Source organism: Mus caroli, chromosome 9 (genome assembly GCF_900094665.2).
Source record: "Mus caroli chromosome 9, CAROLI_EIJ_v1.1, whole genome shotgun sequence".
Classification (NCBI taxonomy): Eukaryota; Metazoa; Chordata; class Mammalia; order Rodentia; family Muridae; genus Mus; species Mus caroli.
The window spans coordinates 105,781,425-105,793,977 of NC_034578.1; the positions used below are offsets into that span (position 1 = coordinate 105,781,425).

At 46.4% G+C, this 12,553-nt stretch overlaps 1 protein-coding gene across 5 annotated transcripts in view; it reads left to right on the plus strand.

Moving 5' to 3' along the window:
* Kif9 (kinesin family member 9) overlaps window positions 1-12,553 on the plus strand; it is a 49,156-nt gene that overhangs the window by 25,349 nt on the left and 11,254 nt on the right. For all 5 annotated transcript variants that reach the window (XM_029482111.1, XM_021172877.2, XM_029482112.1 and 2 more), the window contains 6 exons: window positions 3,711-3,779; window positions 4,176-4,280; window positions 6,969-7,024; window positions 7,849-7,939; window positions 8,781-8,914; window positions 11,669-11,863. In XM_029482111.1, coding sequence (XP_029337971.1) covers window positions 3,711-3,779; window positions 4,176-4,280; window positions 6,969-7,024; window positions 7,849-7,939; window positions 8,781-8,914; window positions 11,669-11,863 — 650 coding nt within the window. The remainder of the gene's footprint in view (window positions 1-3,710; window positions 3,780-4,175; window positions 4,281-6,968; window positions 7,025-7,848; window positions 7,940-8,780; window positions 8,915-11,668; window positions 11,864-12,553) is intronic.

Below are 12,553 nucleotides of genomic sequence, written 5' to 3' on the forward strand. Positions count from 1 at the left end.
AGGACCCAGAATATGCCGAGAAACGCTGAAAAAAGTGAAACATTAAATATTCACACTGTCGGACCAAGAATATAAAAAAAAAAAAAAAAAAAAAGCAACCAAAAATGCTTATGAAATCATGGTTACTGGAGATGGGCATGTGTATGTCCCTGTGTTCCTGGCAAAAGGGTCAAACATTTCTAGATTCTAAACCCTGAAGGACGATGCCATCTTGGAACTAAACATGGTTTAGCAGGGAAGTAGAGCTCCAAGTTCTGATTCTTAAACTCAGCGAGGGTGAGAAGCACCTGGCCAGCTAAGTCCCTGTCTACTGAGCTCCTCATTCTGTCGGTGGGAGAGCCTGGATATTTCCTTTTCCTTCCTTCCTTCCTCCTTCCCTTCCTTCCTTCCTTCCTTTTCTCTTCTGGTTCCTCTCCTCCTTGCCTTCCATTTTGTGACATGGTCTCATTATACAATCCAACCTGGCTTCCATTTCCTGTTCCTCCTACATCATTCCCTATGTGCTAGCATATAGACTTGTGCCTTCGCAGTTCAGTGAGGGTTTGTGTTTTTGAGTTCACAGTTGCTGCATTTGCTCTTTCTGGGTTGGAGCGTCCATCCTTGTTCAGTGACTTGCTCCTTCCTTATCTGAGGAGCCTTTGTGTGTGTGTGTGCAATGTGTGTATGTGTGTGCATTATGTGTGTGTACAATGTTTGTGTGTGCGTGCATGCTTGTGTGTGCATGCATATGTGTGCAAGTGGATGTGTGCATTATGTGTGTGGGTACAGGAGGTGCTTTCAAGTCTCTAAATTGTGGGGTCTGCTTCTGCAGCCCTGTTTCCAGGCAGCTGCTCCCAGCAGGAGGAGAGGCTGCTATACCTGTCAAGCATTAGGGAAAAAGTTCCCTTGTTCTCAGGGTAAGTTAGAGGCTGGTTTTCCCAAGAGGGTCCACTACCCAACTCACCACATATGTCCCCTGTGATACACTGAGCAGAGTCATTCAGCAGCAGGTGCCAGCCAGACTTTCTGTATCTGGGGCATAATGTATTTCTTAGAGTGGGAAGGATGAGGTGGCTGAGAATAGCCACCAAGCCTTTCTCCTTGGCCCCAAAGACAGTTCATACTAGGAAGAGGCCTACTTGGGGTTTCCTAAAAGGCTGAGCCTGGATTTGGGTTCTGATCACTTGCCTCAGCCTTTGTGTCTAAATTGCCACAGAGCCACCATGTTCCCAGAGGTCTGTCAGCCCTTGCTGTGCACTCACATGGTAACAGGTGAGCCTCCATACCCAGGTGATCCGACTGAATGAGGCTGATTTATAGCAGTCCTGTGGTGTGAGAAGCCTATGCCCCTGTGATTAGACACTGCTGTGGTCACTTGTTTTGGCAGCAGCTCCTTCCAGTGGCCATTTTCTGACAACAAGGAGCCTGTTCATGGTGAGAGGTCTCTGAAAATTTCCTTGTGCCTCGGTTACAAAATATTTTCAAGAGCCGGGCGGTGGTGGTGCACGCCTTTAATCCCAGCACTTGGGAGGCAGAGGCAGGCGAATTTCTGAGTTTGAGGCCAGCCTGGTCTACAGAGTGAGTTCCAGGACAGCCAGGACTACACAGAGAAACCCTGACTCAAAAAAACACAAACCAACCAACCAAACAAACAAACAAAAAATAAATAAAAATAAAAAATTCTCAAATATCATATGTCAGTGACAAATACTCTTTTGTTTTTTTTCCAGACAGGATTGCCTGTCTGTGAGGCCTGGCTGTAGCTCTGTGTAGACTAGGCTGACCTTGAACTCAGGGATCCACCTTAGTGCTGGGATCAAAGGCAGGTACCACTGCCTGGCAAGATTTGGCAAATTTTGTTGCTCAAAATTTATCATTTTTGGATTGGAGAGATGGCTTGGAGGTTAAGAGCACTGGTTGCTCTTCCAGAGGTCCTAAGTTCAATTCCCAGCAACGTGGCTCACAAACATCTATAATGAGATCTAGTGACCTCGACCTCTTCTGGCCTACAGGCATATATGCAGGCAGAATGCTGTATACATAATAAATAAATAAATAAATCTTTTAAAAACCTATCATTTCTCAGTATCTGAATCCATGATGTGTTCTCTGCCAGACGTTTTTTCTTCTTTCTTCCCTCCTCCTTCTCTACTCTTCCTCCTTTTTAAAATGTTTGTGACAGTTGCAGGATAGCCCAGACTGGCTTTTATGCTAATAGTAAGGCCAGGCTAGGCTATTGATCATTCTGCCTCCATCTACCAAGTGTTAGAATTACACACATACACCATCACACTTGCCTTTTCTTTTTCTGTGGTGTTAAGGCTTGACCCCAAGGCTCACACATGCTAGGCAAGTGCTTTGCAACTAAGTCATGCCCCAGTTCAAAGAATGTCCATTTATAAAAACGGTCTATCAGGAGGTGCTGGAACCAGTTGAAGGAAGCAGATCACTGTGATGTGCATCTGAAGGGTGTAGCTTGTGCTTGGACCTTTCCCCAATCTCTCTGCTTCCTGGCCAAAATGAGGTAGATAGCTTTGCTTTAGAATCCTCACTCTTCTATCATGTTAAGTCTCGTTTTGGACCCAAAGCAATTTGTTCAGATTTGCTATCTTTTTTTTTTTTTTTTTTTTTTAGTTTTCCGAGACAGGGTTTCTCTGTGTAGCCCTGGCTGTCCTGGAACTCACTCTGCAGACCAGGCTGGCCTCAAACTCAGAAATCTACCTGCTGCTGCCTCCCAAGTGCTGGGATTAAAGGCATGCACCACCACTGCCTGGCTGCTTGTTTGTTTTTGAGACAGGGTCTCACTATGTAGCCCTGGCTGGCCTTGAGCTCATTGAGATCTGACTGCCTTTGCCACCTGAGTGCTGGGATTAAAGATGTGGACCACACCTGGCTTGCTCAGATATTTTGTTACACTGACAAAAGTGACTAACACAGGGATCAAGCCTTTACCATGTGACCTTCAGTGGGTATTTAAGACATAACCATAAGAGTCCAGCACAGTAGCATATGACTGTCATCCCAGCACTCAGAGGGATTGCCTACAGAATCAGGACTTCAGGGTCATTCTTGGCCACATGATGGCTTTGGAGCTAGCATGGGTTACAATGAGTCCCTGTCTCAAAAATTAAAAATACAAACACACACACACACACACACACACACACGAGCGATATTTTTAGCAAGAGCAGTAGAGCAGTGTTGGGTGGGGAGAATTGAGTTCTGCATCTTGTCCTTTGACCCCCCACACATACGTCATGGCCTAGGAAGGGCCTTATCCTGGGGAGTTGGGTTTGAAGACAGCATCTAAACAACAGTTCTATTTACTGAATGAAACCATCTTAGACCATAAGCTCATTCTAGTTGGAGAAGGGTCACCCATCAACTAAGATGGATGGCCTAGAAACCAAGAACACACTGTATGTATTGGCAGGAATAACCAGGGTATCTGGATCCAAATTAAACAATTGAGTATTTGGCTGGCGTGGTGACACATGTCTTAATCCATCACTCTGGAGACAGAGGCAGGTGGACCACTGTAAGTTTGAGGCCAGTCTGGTCTGAGTAAGTTCCCAGACAGCTAAAGGCTACACAGAGAAACTCTGTCTTGGAAAAAAAAAATAGAAAAAAAAGAAAAAGAAAAAAAGAAAAAGAATTTGGGCATTTGCTATGGAGGAGCCAAGTAATTTTCTGATGATTTTCTTTCCGACTTGTTATGTTTTCCCTGGCAGAGAATGGTCAAGAATTTGGAGAAGGAACTGGCATTGCTTAAGCAGGAGCTGGCCATCCATGATAGTCTGGTAAGGGATTGGATATGAGAGGGGGAAGGTTGCTGGGGACAGAGACTAGGGGCAAACAGCATGGTGGGTTAAGGCCAGGGGCAGTAGCATGGGGTAGAAAGTAGGAAAGGATCAGCAGTGGACATTCTGCGGCAGGCGGAGTCCTCCAGTGGCCTAGCTGGGCTTGTGGTCACAATTCTGATGGCCCTGAAGGCAAAGAAAAGCATCTCCCTACCTTATGGTTTGCTGAGACATCTGGCCTGCTTCTCAGGCCTTCCCCACCAGGACCAGAAAGTAAAGCAAACAGCCAGCACAGCAGTCAGATTATACCCCAGCTCCACACCTCGGCTCTCAGGAGGCCCCTGATGCTCCTGCTTGGGCTCAGGTTCTTATTGCTTATGTTCTTCTTCCTTCAAGTCCAACCGCACCCTTGTGAATTATGACCCCATGGATGAAATTCAGATTGCTGAGATCAACTCTCAAGTACGGAGGTACCTGGAGGGGACGCTGGACGAGATTGACGTAAGGAGCCCTGCTGTGGGACCACAGGCTCAACTCTCTCAGACTTCCCTTGCTGAGTACTATGATGTGGAATGGATGCAATAGATGGGAAGTGGTGTGTAGACCCTAGTCAAATGCCTTCAGCCACCATGGCCTTTGGGTCCATGTTTAGGATTACACACCCTAAAGTGAGCTATATGTGGTGTATATACCAAAGGTCGTCCATCTCAGGGGCATGGGAACAGACCTTAAGCAAAGCTGCTCTGATGGAGTCCCAGGTACCTCCTGGCTGAGTGACCAGGATGGATGTCCAGGAGCCTCAGCTCTGCAGCAGAGAAGGAAAGTAGGTTCGGGCTAAGGTTCCCCTAATAAAGGGGGTAATAAAGGATGGTAGTCAGGTTGACGGTTGGTCAGTCATTAAAGAAGATCCTGCCTCCCAGAGCCCACTGTTGGAGTGTAAGAGAAGAATGCAGTAGGCACACAGGAAGGGCTGGAGAGGGGAATGAATCTCATTTACAGTGCAGCCATTAAACCTCTCACCAGAGAACTACATGGGCTACTATCCCTGCCCCCCTTAAGTATCAATGTCGACAGCAGCAAAAGGAGGGTCTCAGGCAACTGAAGTTTGGTGGCCTTTCCAGCACAAGGGGAACATCAAACCAACCTTGAATCAAGTTTAGTGTTCATAGGCTGCTAACCTTCCTCCAGCTACCTGTGTGTGTGTGTCTATGCCCAAACAAGAAGTTCATTAATGGGGTCCATCTTAATCTTCTGGAAGTGGAAGAAAGCTAGTTAAGTAATTTTATTTTTATTTTTTGGTTATTTTATTTGTTTACATTTCAAATGTCTCCCTTTCTGATTTCCTCTCCACAACCTCCCCATTCCACCCCCTTCCTTCTATGAGAGTGCTCCTCCCACCCACCCACTCTGCCCCACCTCCCTAGCATCCCCCTACACTAAGTCATTGAGCCTCCACAGGACCAAGGGTTTCCCCTCCCACTGAGGCCAGATAAGGCCATCCTCTGCTACATATGCAGCTGGAGCCATGGGTCACTCCATGTGTACTCTTTGGTTGGTGGTTTAGTCCCTGGGAGCTCTGGGAGATCCAGTTAGTTGATATTGTTGTTCTTCCTATGGGGTTGCAGACCACTTCAGCTCCTTCAGCCCTTCCCCTAACTCCTCCACTGGGGTCCCCATTCTCAGTCCGATGGTTGGCTGCAGGCATCCAATCTGTATTGGTCAAGCTCTGGCAGAGCCTCTCAGGAGACAGCTTTATCAGGCTCCTGTCAGCAAGCACTTCTTGGCATCAGCAATAGTGTCTGGGTTTGGTGTCTGCAGATGAGATGGATTCCTAGTTGGGGCAGTCTCTGGATGGCCTTTCCTTCAGTTTAATATAGTCTTTTCCTTAGGGAGTATTTGTACTAATTTTTCTCATTGCTGTGACAATGACAATATATCTGACAAAAGCCATATGAGAGAGGAATGTTTTTTTTCTGATTCACAGATGATGTAACCCATCATGGCAGAGAAGGCAGAGTGGCAGAGGCTTGAGGCTGGTCAGACTGTGCACAGTCAGGAAGCAGAGAGAGCAGGAGTGCTAGGGTTTATCTCCCTGGGTATTTCTTTCCTTCCTTCCTTCCTTCCTTCCTTCCTTCCTTCCTTCCTTCCTTCCTTCCTTCCTTCTTTCCTTTAAATTAAATGTAATGTACATTGTTGTTTTGCCTGCATATATATCTGTGTGGGAGGGTGTCTGATCTCCTGGACCTGTAGTTACCGACAGAGTGAGCTGCCATGTGGGTGCTGGGAATTGAATCTGGGTTCTCTGGAATACCAGCCAAGTGCTGTTATCTGTTGAGCCATCTCTCCAGCCCACTTTCCTTTTATTCAGTCTGAACCTCGCCCATGGAATGAAACTGCATGCACTGATGGTGAATTTTCCTCATTAATTGACTCAGTCTAGAAAGTCTCAGCCTAGACATGCCCAGAGAGGTCTGTCTCCATGGTACTTTAGATCTGTTGACAGTGTTAACCATTATTGTATTTTAAAAAATAGCACTATCCCTAGAGATTTCCACTCTAAAAGTATTTTTGTTGGTCATGGTGGCACATGCCTGTATTGGGAGGCTGAGGCAGGTGAGTTCAAGGCCAGTCTAGACTACACAGTTAGACCTTTTCTCATAAAACAAAAAGTGGTGACTGGAGAAATGGCTCAGCAGTTAAGAGTACTTGATGTTCTTGCAGAAGACACAGGTTCAGTTCCCAGCACCAATGTGCAGCTCATGGCAGTCTATAACTCCAGTTCCAGGGGATCTATTGTCCCCTCAGGTCTTTGAGGGCACCAGGCACACACATACACGCAGGCAAAGCACGCATACACATAAAAATAAATAAATATGTAAAAATATACATTCGCATACACATATCTGTGTGTGGGTTTGTACTTGGTGTAGGGTACCTATGGAAAATGAGAGAGGGTATTATCCTCTGGAACTGCAGTTAAAGACAGTTGTCAACTTTCTGATGTGGGTGAGGGAACCAAGAGAATGCTCTTAGCTGCTGAGCCATTTCCCCAGGGACTGCTTGAGGGGCTTCTGCTCATATTATCAAAATGAGATGGTTCAGTCAGCCAAGGCTCCTGACTGCTCTGCTTAGACACAGCCTCATTCCTTGGTATCATTGTTTAAACTCTGCTTTGCTCTCTTCTGCCAGATAATCAATCTAAGGCAGATTCAGGAGGTATTCAACCAGTTCAGGGTGGTTCTGAGGTAAGTTTCTCCTCATTCTCTCCCACACTCCATTTTCATTTTTTTTTTTTTAATGGCCTGGGCAATTGCCTTCAAGCAAACCCTCTTATGTGGGAGAGGTATGTGTATGTTTTGTGTGCAGAACATTCTGTGCCATGAAAGGAACCAGATCTGTGTGTGCAGGTACCTGATGGGTGTTTGTTGAGTTAATCAATTGGACAGGAACTCTATGCCAGCTATGCGTGTGCCCAGAGCCAGGCCTCAGGGATCCTCCATGTCCTCTGCCTCAAGGAACACTGACACTTCTGTTTAAGTACAGATCTACCCATTGTCTGAGCAGCCAATGAGCAGCAGCTGGTACCAGACTGGTTATTCGATTCCATAGGACCTGTTAGAACCTAGGTGACATCACAGTCCCCAGACAGGTTTACAGGCATTATCAGATGTCATCGTAGATCTGATGTAGCTGGCATGGAAGGTGCTCTCTAGGTTTGGGGATGGATGATGTGGGGATGTATACATTGTGAAAAGGATGGGCCTTTTTGTTTGTTTGTTTTTTTGAGACAGGGTCTCGTGTAGCCCTGGCTGTCCTGGAACTCACTCTGTAGACCAGGCTGGCCTTGAACTCATAAATCCGCCTGCCTCTGCCTCCTGAGTGCTGGGATTAAAGGCGGGCGCCACCATGCCCTGCTTTTTTTTTTTTTTTTTTTTTTTGGTTTATGGTGAGACTGTGGCTCCATCATCAGGGCTTCACCTAACTGACTTTGAATCTAGTATTTGGGTCTCAGCCAAGTGGACTCAGCATATCCCCCATTACAAAGTGTTATCTCGCTCTTTCTCCCAAGCCAACAGGAGCAGGAAGTAGAGACTGCCTTGCGCAGGAAGTACACTCTCATAGACAAAAACGATTTTGCAGCCATTTCTGCTGTCCAGAAGGTGAGCATAGTTGCTTCTTGCTAACATCACTCACTTCAGGCTTGCCATCTTTGGGGAGACTCTGCAGAAACTGCCAAGTGTCATGCACATTCCCAGATCAAGATAACACCGAATGAATACGGAGTGCCCTGGCAAGAGGAAACCACTTTAGGGGTGGGAGAGAGAGCTCGGTCAGTAAAGCAGTTGCTGCACAAACACGAGGCCCTTGGTTCAAGTCCCAGACCCACGTAAAGCTGGGCATCGTGGTGCATCTTTGTAATGCAAGCTCTGGGAAGGCGTAGACAGACAGAGCCTTGGACTCTCTAGCCAGCCAGCCTAGCATAGCTTGGGAGTTCCAGGCCAATGATAGACCCAGCATTAGACTGTTCCTGAAGAATAACATTCAAGGTTGACCTCTGGTCTCCTCATACACATACATACTTACACAGAAAAAAATATGGTATACCACTTTTGCACTTAAAATGATGTCCATAAACTGGACATATGGCTAATAATATAGATGACCAATACTTGGAATTAGGTTGGAAATAGGTCTTAAGATTCGTAGGGAGATGGATGATTGGTAATACATGCCTTTTACTTCAGCCCAGGAGAATGGATTATTAGGAGGCCAATATGAAAAGTAGACATTGATTTTCTAGGGTTCAGAAACAGCTCTACTAAGGACAGCATGAAGCTGGTAGAAGCAACCAAATCTTGGTGTGTGTGTGTGTGTGTGTGTGTGTGTGTGTGTGTGTGTGTAGAACATACTTATCCCAAGGTTTGCACCATGAACACTTGCACTCCTGAGAGGCCCAAACCTCTAATATAACCCATGCTCCTTGTCCTAACCTCTATCCAGGTGGGGCTTATGGATATAGAAGGTAACCTAGTAGGTGAGCCCGATGGACAAAGCTTTGGACTTGGAGTTGCTCCATTTTCTGTCAAACCTGGGAAGAAAGCTAAGACCAAGAAGACACCGAAGGACCAGTTCAGGTGAGAGCTCTTTGTCCATTGCAGAGGCACCTAGGCTCCTTGGTAGCTAGAGGGTACATGGCCTCCCCATTCTCCAATGGGTACCTCAGCTACGAGTGCTCACTACTGCAGTATTGCCAAGGCAGCAGTGGGGTAATCTGTGGGGTTCCGGTCAGGGCCATGCCCCAAGTGTTACAACTCATCCTCATAGCACCCCCAGTGTTTTCATCTTACTGCATTACTTCCAATGTTCTGTCCCTGTTGAGTAGTAGGGTTGTAGGAAGCACTAGGCCAGCCCTGCCAGCACTAGGGCACTGCTGTGCCTACCATACTTCTGTGATACCTCTGACTCTTTCACTTGCATCTAGTACTCAAGCCACAGAAATCCTGAACTCACCTTTTAGGTAAGACTGGGGGAGCCTGAGAAGGAGTCTCACACTATATAGCCAAAGATGGCTGGTTTCAGACTCATGATGATCCTCCTGCCTCATATTCTCAAAAGCTCAAAAGGGTCTCATACCCAGCTAAGACAAGTTGGAGAAAACATTTTCCCCAGTCTGCTGCTCATGAGGGCAGTGCCTGGTAGTGGTAGCCAAGTGGTAGCCATGACATTCAGAGTCAAGACCTGGGCACATCTCCCTTCTCTGTGCTTCTTACTCCTAAGAGACTCCTCACGTGAGATATGAGAACTGATCTTGTATCCCTAAAATGGGAATGATGATTGTAATAATGAAAACATCAGAGCTAATGGCTTTGTGGGGAGTATAAGCTATGGCATGCAGTCCTTCCTTCCACGTGGGAAGTTCCACATGCAAGCCACAAGTCATGTAGCAGAGAATGTGCCTTTTGCCTGCTATGTCCTTTCTGCTGCAGGGAACTGGAATAATAACCTACATGGAGACTGATCCTCTCAGCAACACTTATTGTAAGAAGAAAGAGGGGTGGGGTGTGTTATCCATGCCTGTAATCCCAGCACCTAGGAGGCTGCGGCCATAAGAGTGTGGATTCAGGGCTGGTGAGATGGCTACACAGATAAAGGTGCTTGCTTTACAAGCCTAAGGATCTCATCTGTGGAACTTACATTAAAGTAGAGGAGAACAAATTACACAGTTATCCTGTGGTTTCCCCCTCCCCCAGTCATGGACTGTCTGTCACACACAATAAAAAAAATATATGAGTTGAGGCCTCCTTGGACTTACATGGTACAACCATCTGACAAAAAAAGAAAAGGAAAAAAAAGGAAAGGAAGAGGGAAGCAAGGGGAAACAAATGGAGGAAGTAGAGCTGGAAGGAAGGACTGATAAAGGGTGTGGGCATGGAGCTCTGCAGGTGCAATGTCTGCCTATCATGCTCAAGGCCCTGAGTTTGGTGTTAAGCATCACATCAACTGAGAATAGTATCAAATGCCTGTAGCCTCAGCAGGAAGATGGAAAGGTCATACTTGTCCTCAGCTACCCAGGGAGCTCTAAGCCAGCTTCAGATATATGAAATCCTCTTTTACTCTAAAAGAAATAAAAGACTCAATGCATATTGCTCATGGAGAGGACTGACTCAACTCCTAATACCCATGTCAGGTGGCTCACAACTGCCAGGAACTCCATCTCCAGCGATATTTTACATCTCTGGCTTCTGAGGATACTGCTCTCATATGTACATACGCATGCACACAAGCGCACATGCACATGGGCACACACACACACATTTTTAAAGAAGATTGGAGCTGCCAACTGCCAGGTATGGTAGTGTACTCCTTTAATTCCAGCACTTAGGAGGCAGAGGCAGAAAGGCAGAGAGGCAGAGAGAAAGGCAGAGAGGCAGAGAGAGAGGCAGAGAGGCAGAGAGGCAGAGGCAGAAAAATCTCTGTGAGTTCTAGGCCAGCCAGGGCTATATAATAAGACCTTTTCTGACTGGAGAGATGGCTCAGTGGTTAAGAGCACCATCTGCTCTTCCAGAAGCCTTGAGTTCAATTCCCAGCAACCACATGGTGGTTCACAACCATCTGTAATGAGATCTGATGGCCTCTCCTGGTGTGTCTAAAGTACTCACATACATAAAATAAATACACAAACTAAGTCTTTAAAAAAAAAAAAAAGAGCAGGGTGTGGTAGCACATGCCTTTAATTCCAGCACGAGAGGCAGAGGCAGGTGGATTTCTGAGTTCGAGGCCAGCCTGGTCTACAGAGTGAGTTCCAGGACATCCAGGGCTATATAGAGAAACCATGTCTTGAAAAACCAAACCAACCAAACAAACAAACGGGCCCCCTAATGAAGGAGCTAGAGAAAGTACCCAAGGAGCTAAAGGGGTCTGCAACCCTATAGGAGGAACAACAATATGAACTAACCAGTACCCCCCAGAGCTATTGCATATGTAGCAGAGGATGACCTAGTTGGCCATCAATGGGAGGAGAGGCCCTTGGTCTTATGAAGATCATATGCCCCAGTACAGGAGAACGCCAGGGCCAGGAAGCCCAAGTGGGTGGGTGGGTTGGGGAGCAAGGCAGGGGGAGGGTATAGGGGACTTTGGGGGATAGCATTTGAAATGTAAATGAAGAAAATATCTAATAAAAAAAAGACCTTGTCTCAAACAAATAGGTTGGATGGATGGATGGATGGATGGATGGATGGATGGATGGATAAATGATACATGATAAAATAAGCAAGCAAGCTGAATGTAGTAGGCTGCTTGGCCTAGTAGGCTTGAGAAAGGTCTCATTCTAGGATCTTAGTTTCTCACTGCTAATGCCTGGGTCTTGGTATTTCCCTGATGTTTTTCAGCTCCTCAGCAAGAAAGGAAGGTGCTAGTAGCCCTGTGAGTGGCAAGGAATTTGATGTGGCTTCCGTCTCCAAGACCCAGCTGATCCCATCTTCCAAAGATGGGGATCTCAAAGACACGCTTGCACGAGAGAGGGAAACTTCCAGCATTGAACCCCTTATCTCAGACTCTCCAAAGGAAGAATTACGTGCACCCAGGTACCATCTAAAGACAGGTCTTCCACCAGATCAGATTAACTCAAATCAGGGTGTGGTCCTTATGTGGTAGGTAAAGGATGCTCAGAGCAGAAGAGAAATAAACAGGAAACAGAAAGTCCCAAAGGAAGAAACGTGACAACATATATGCATGCAAAATGTCCCAACCTCAATCTGCCAAGATATACAGTCAAACAAGAGTTATTTTAGGGGCTGGGAAAATAGCTCAGGTAGTAAAGGAACTTGCCAGGTCTGATGACCTGAGTTCAATACCCAGAATACACAATATTTGAAGGAGAGAACTACCTCTCACAAGTTGTCCTCTGACCTTTATACACATGCTGTGGGGCACCTGCACGCAGGAACACATGATTTTAGGACTACCACAGATCAATTATTTTAAAGTGAGGTATAAGTAATGCATTGAAGAAGTGTGGCATAGGAATATACACCTACAATCTTAGCACTCGGGCAGCAGAAGCAGGAAGGATTAAGGTGATCCTTGGCTACAAAGACAGTCAGACACCAGCCTGACATGAGACTTGGCTCAGAAAATGAACAATTGGGGCTGGGGAGGTGGGTAAAAGTGCTTCCTGGGCAACTGTGATGGCCAGGAGCAGAATGACCAGGACCCATGGGAAAAGAGAGAGAGAGAGAGAGAGAGAGAGAGAGAGAGAGAGAGAGAGAGAGAGA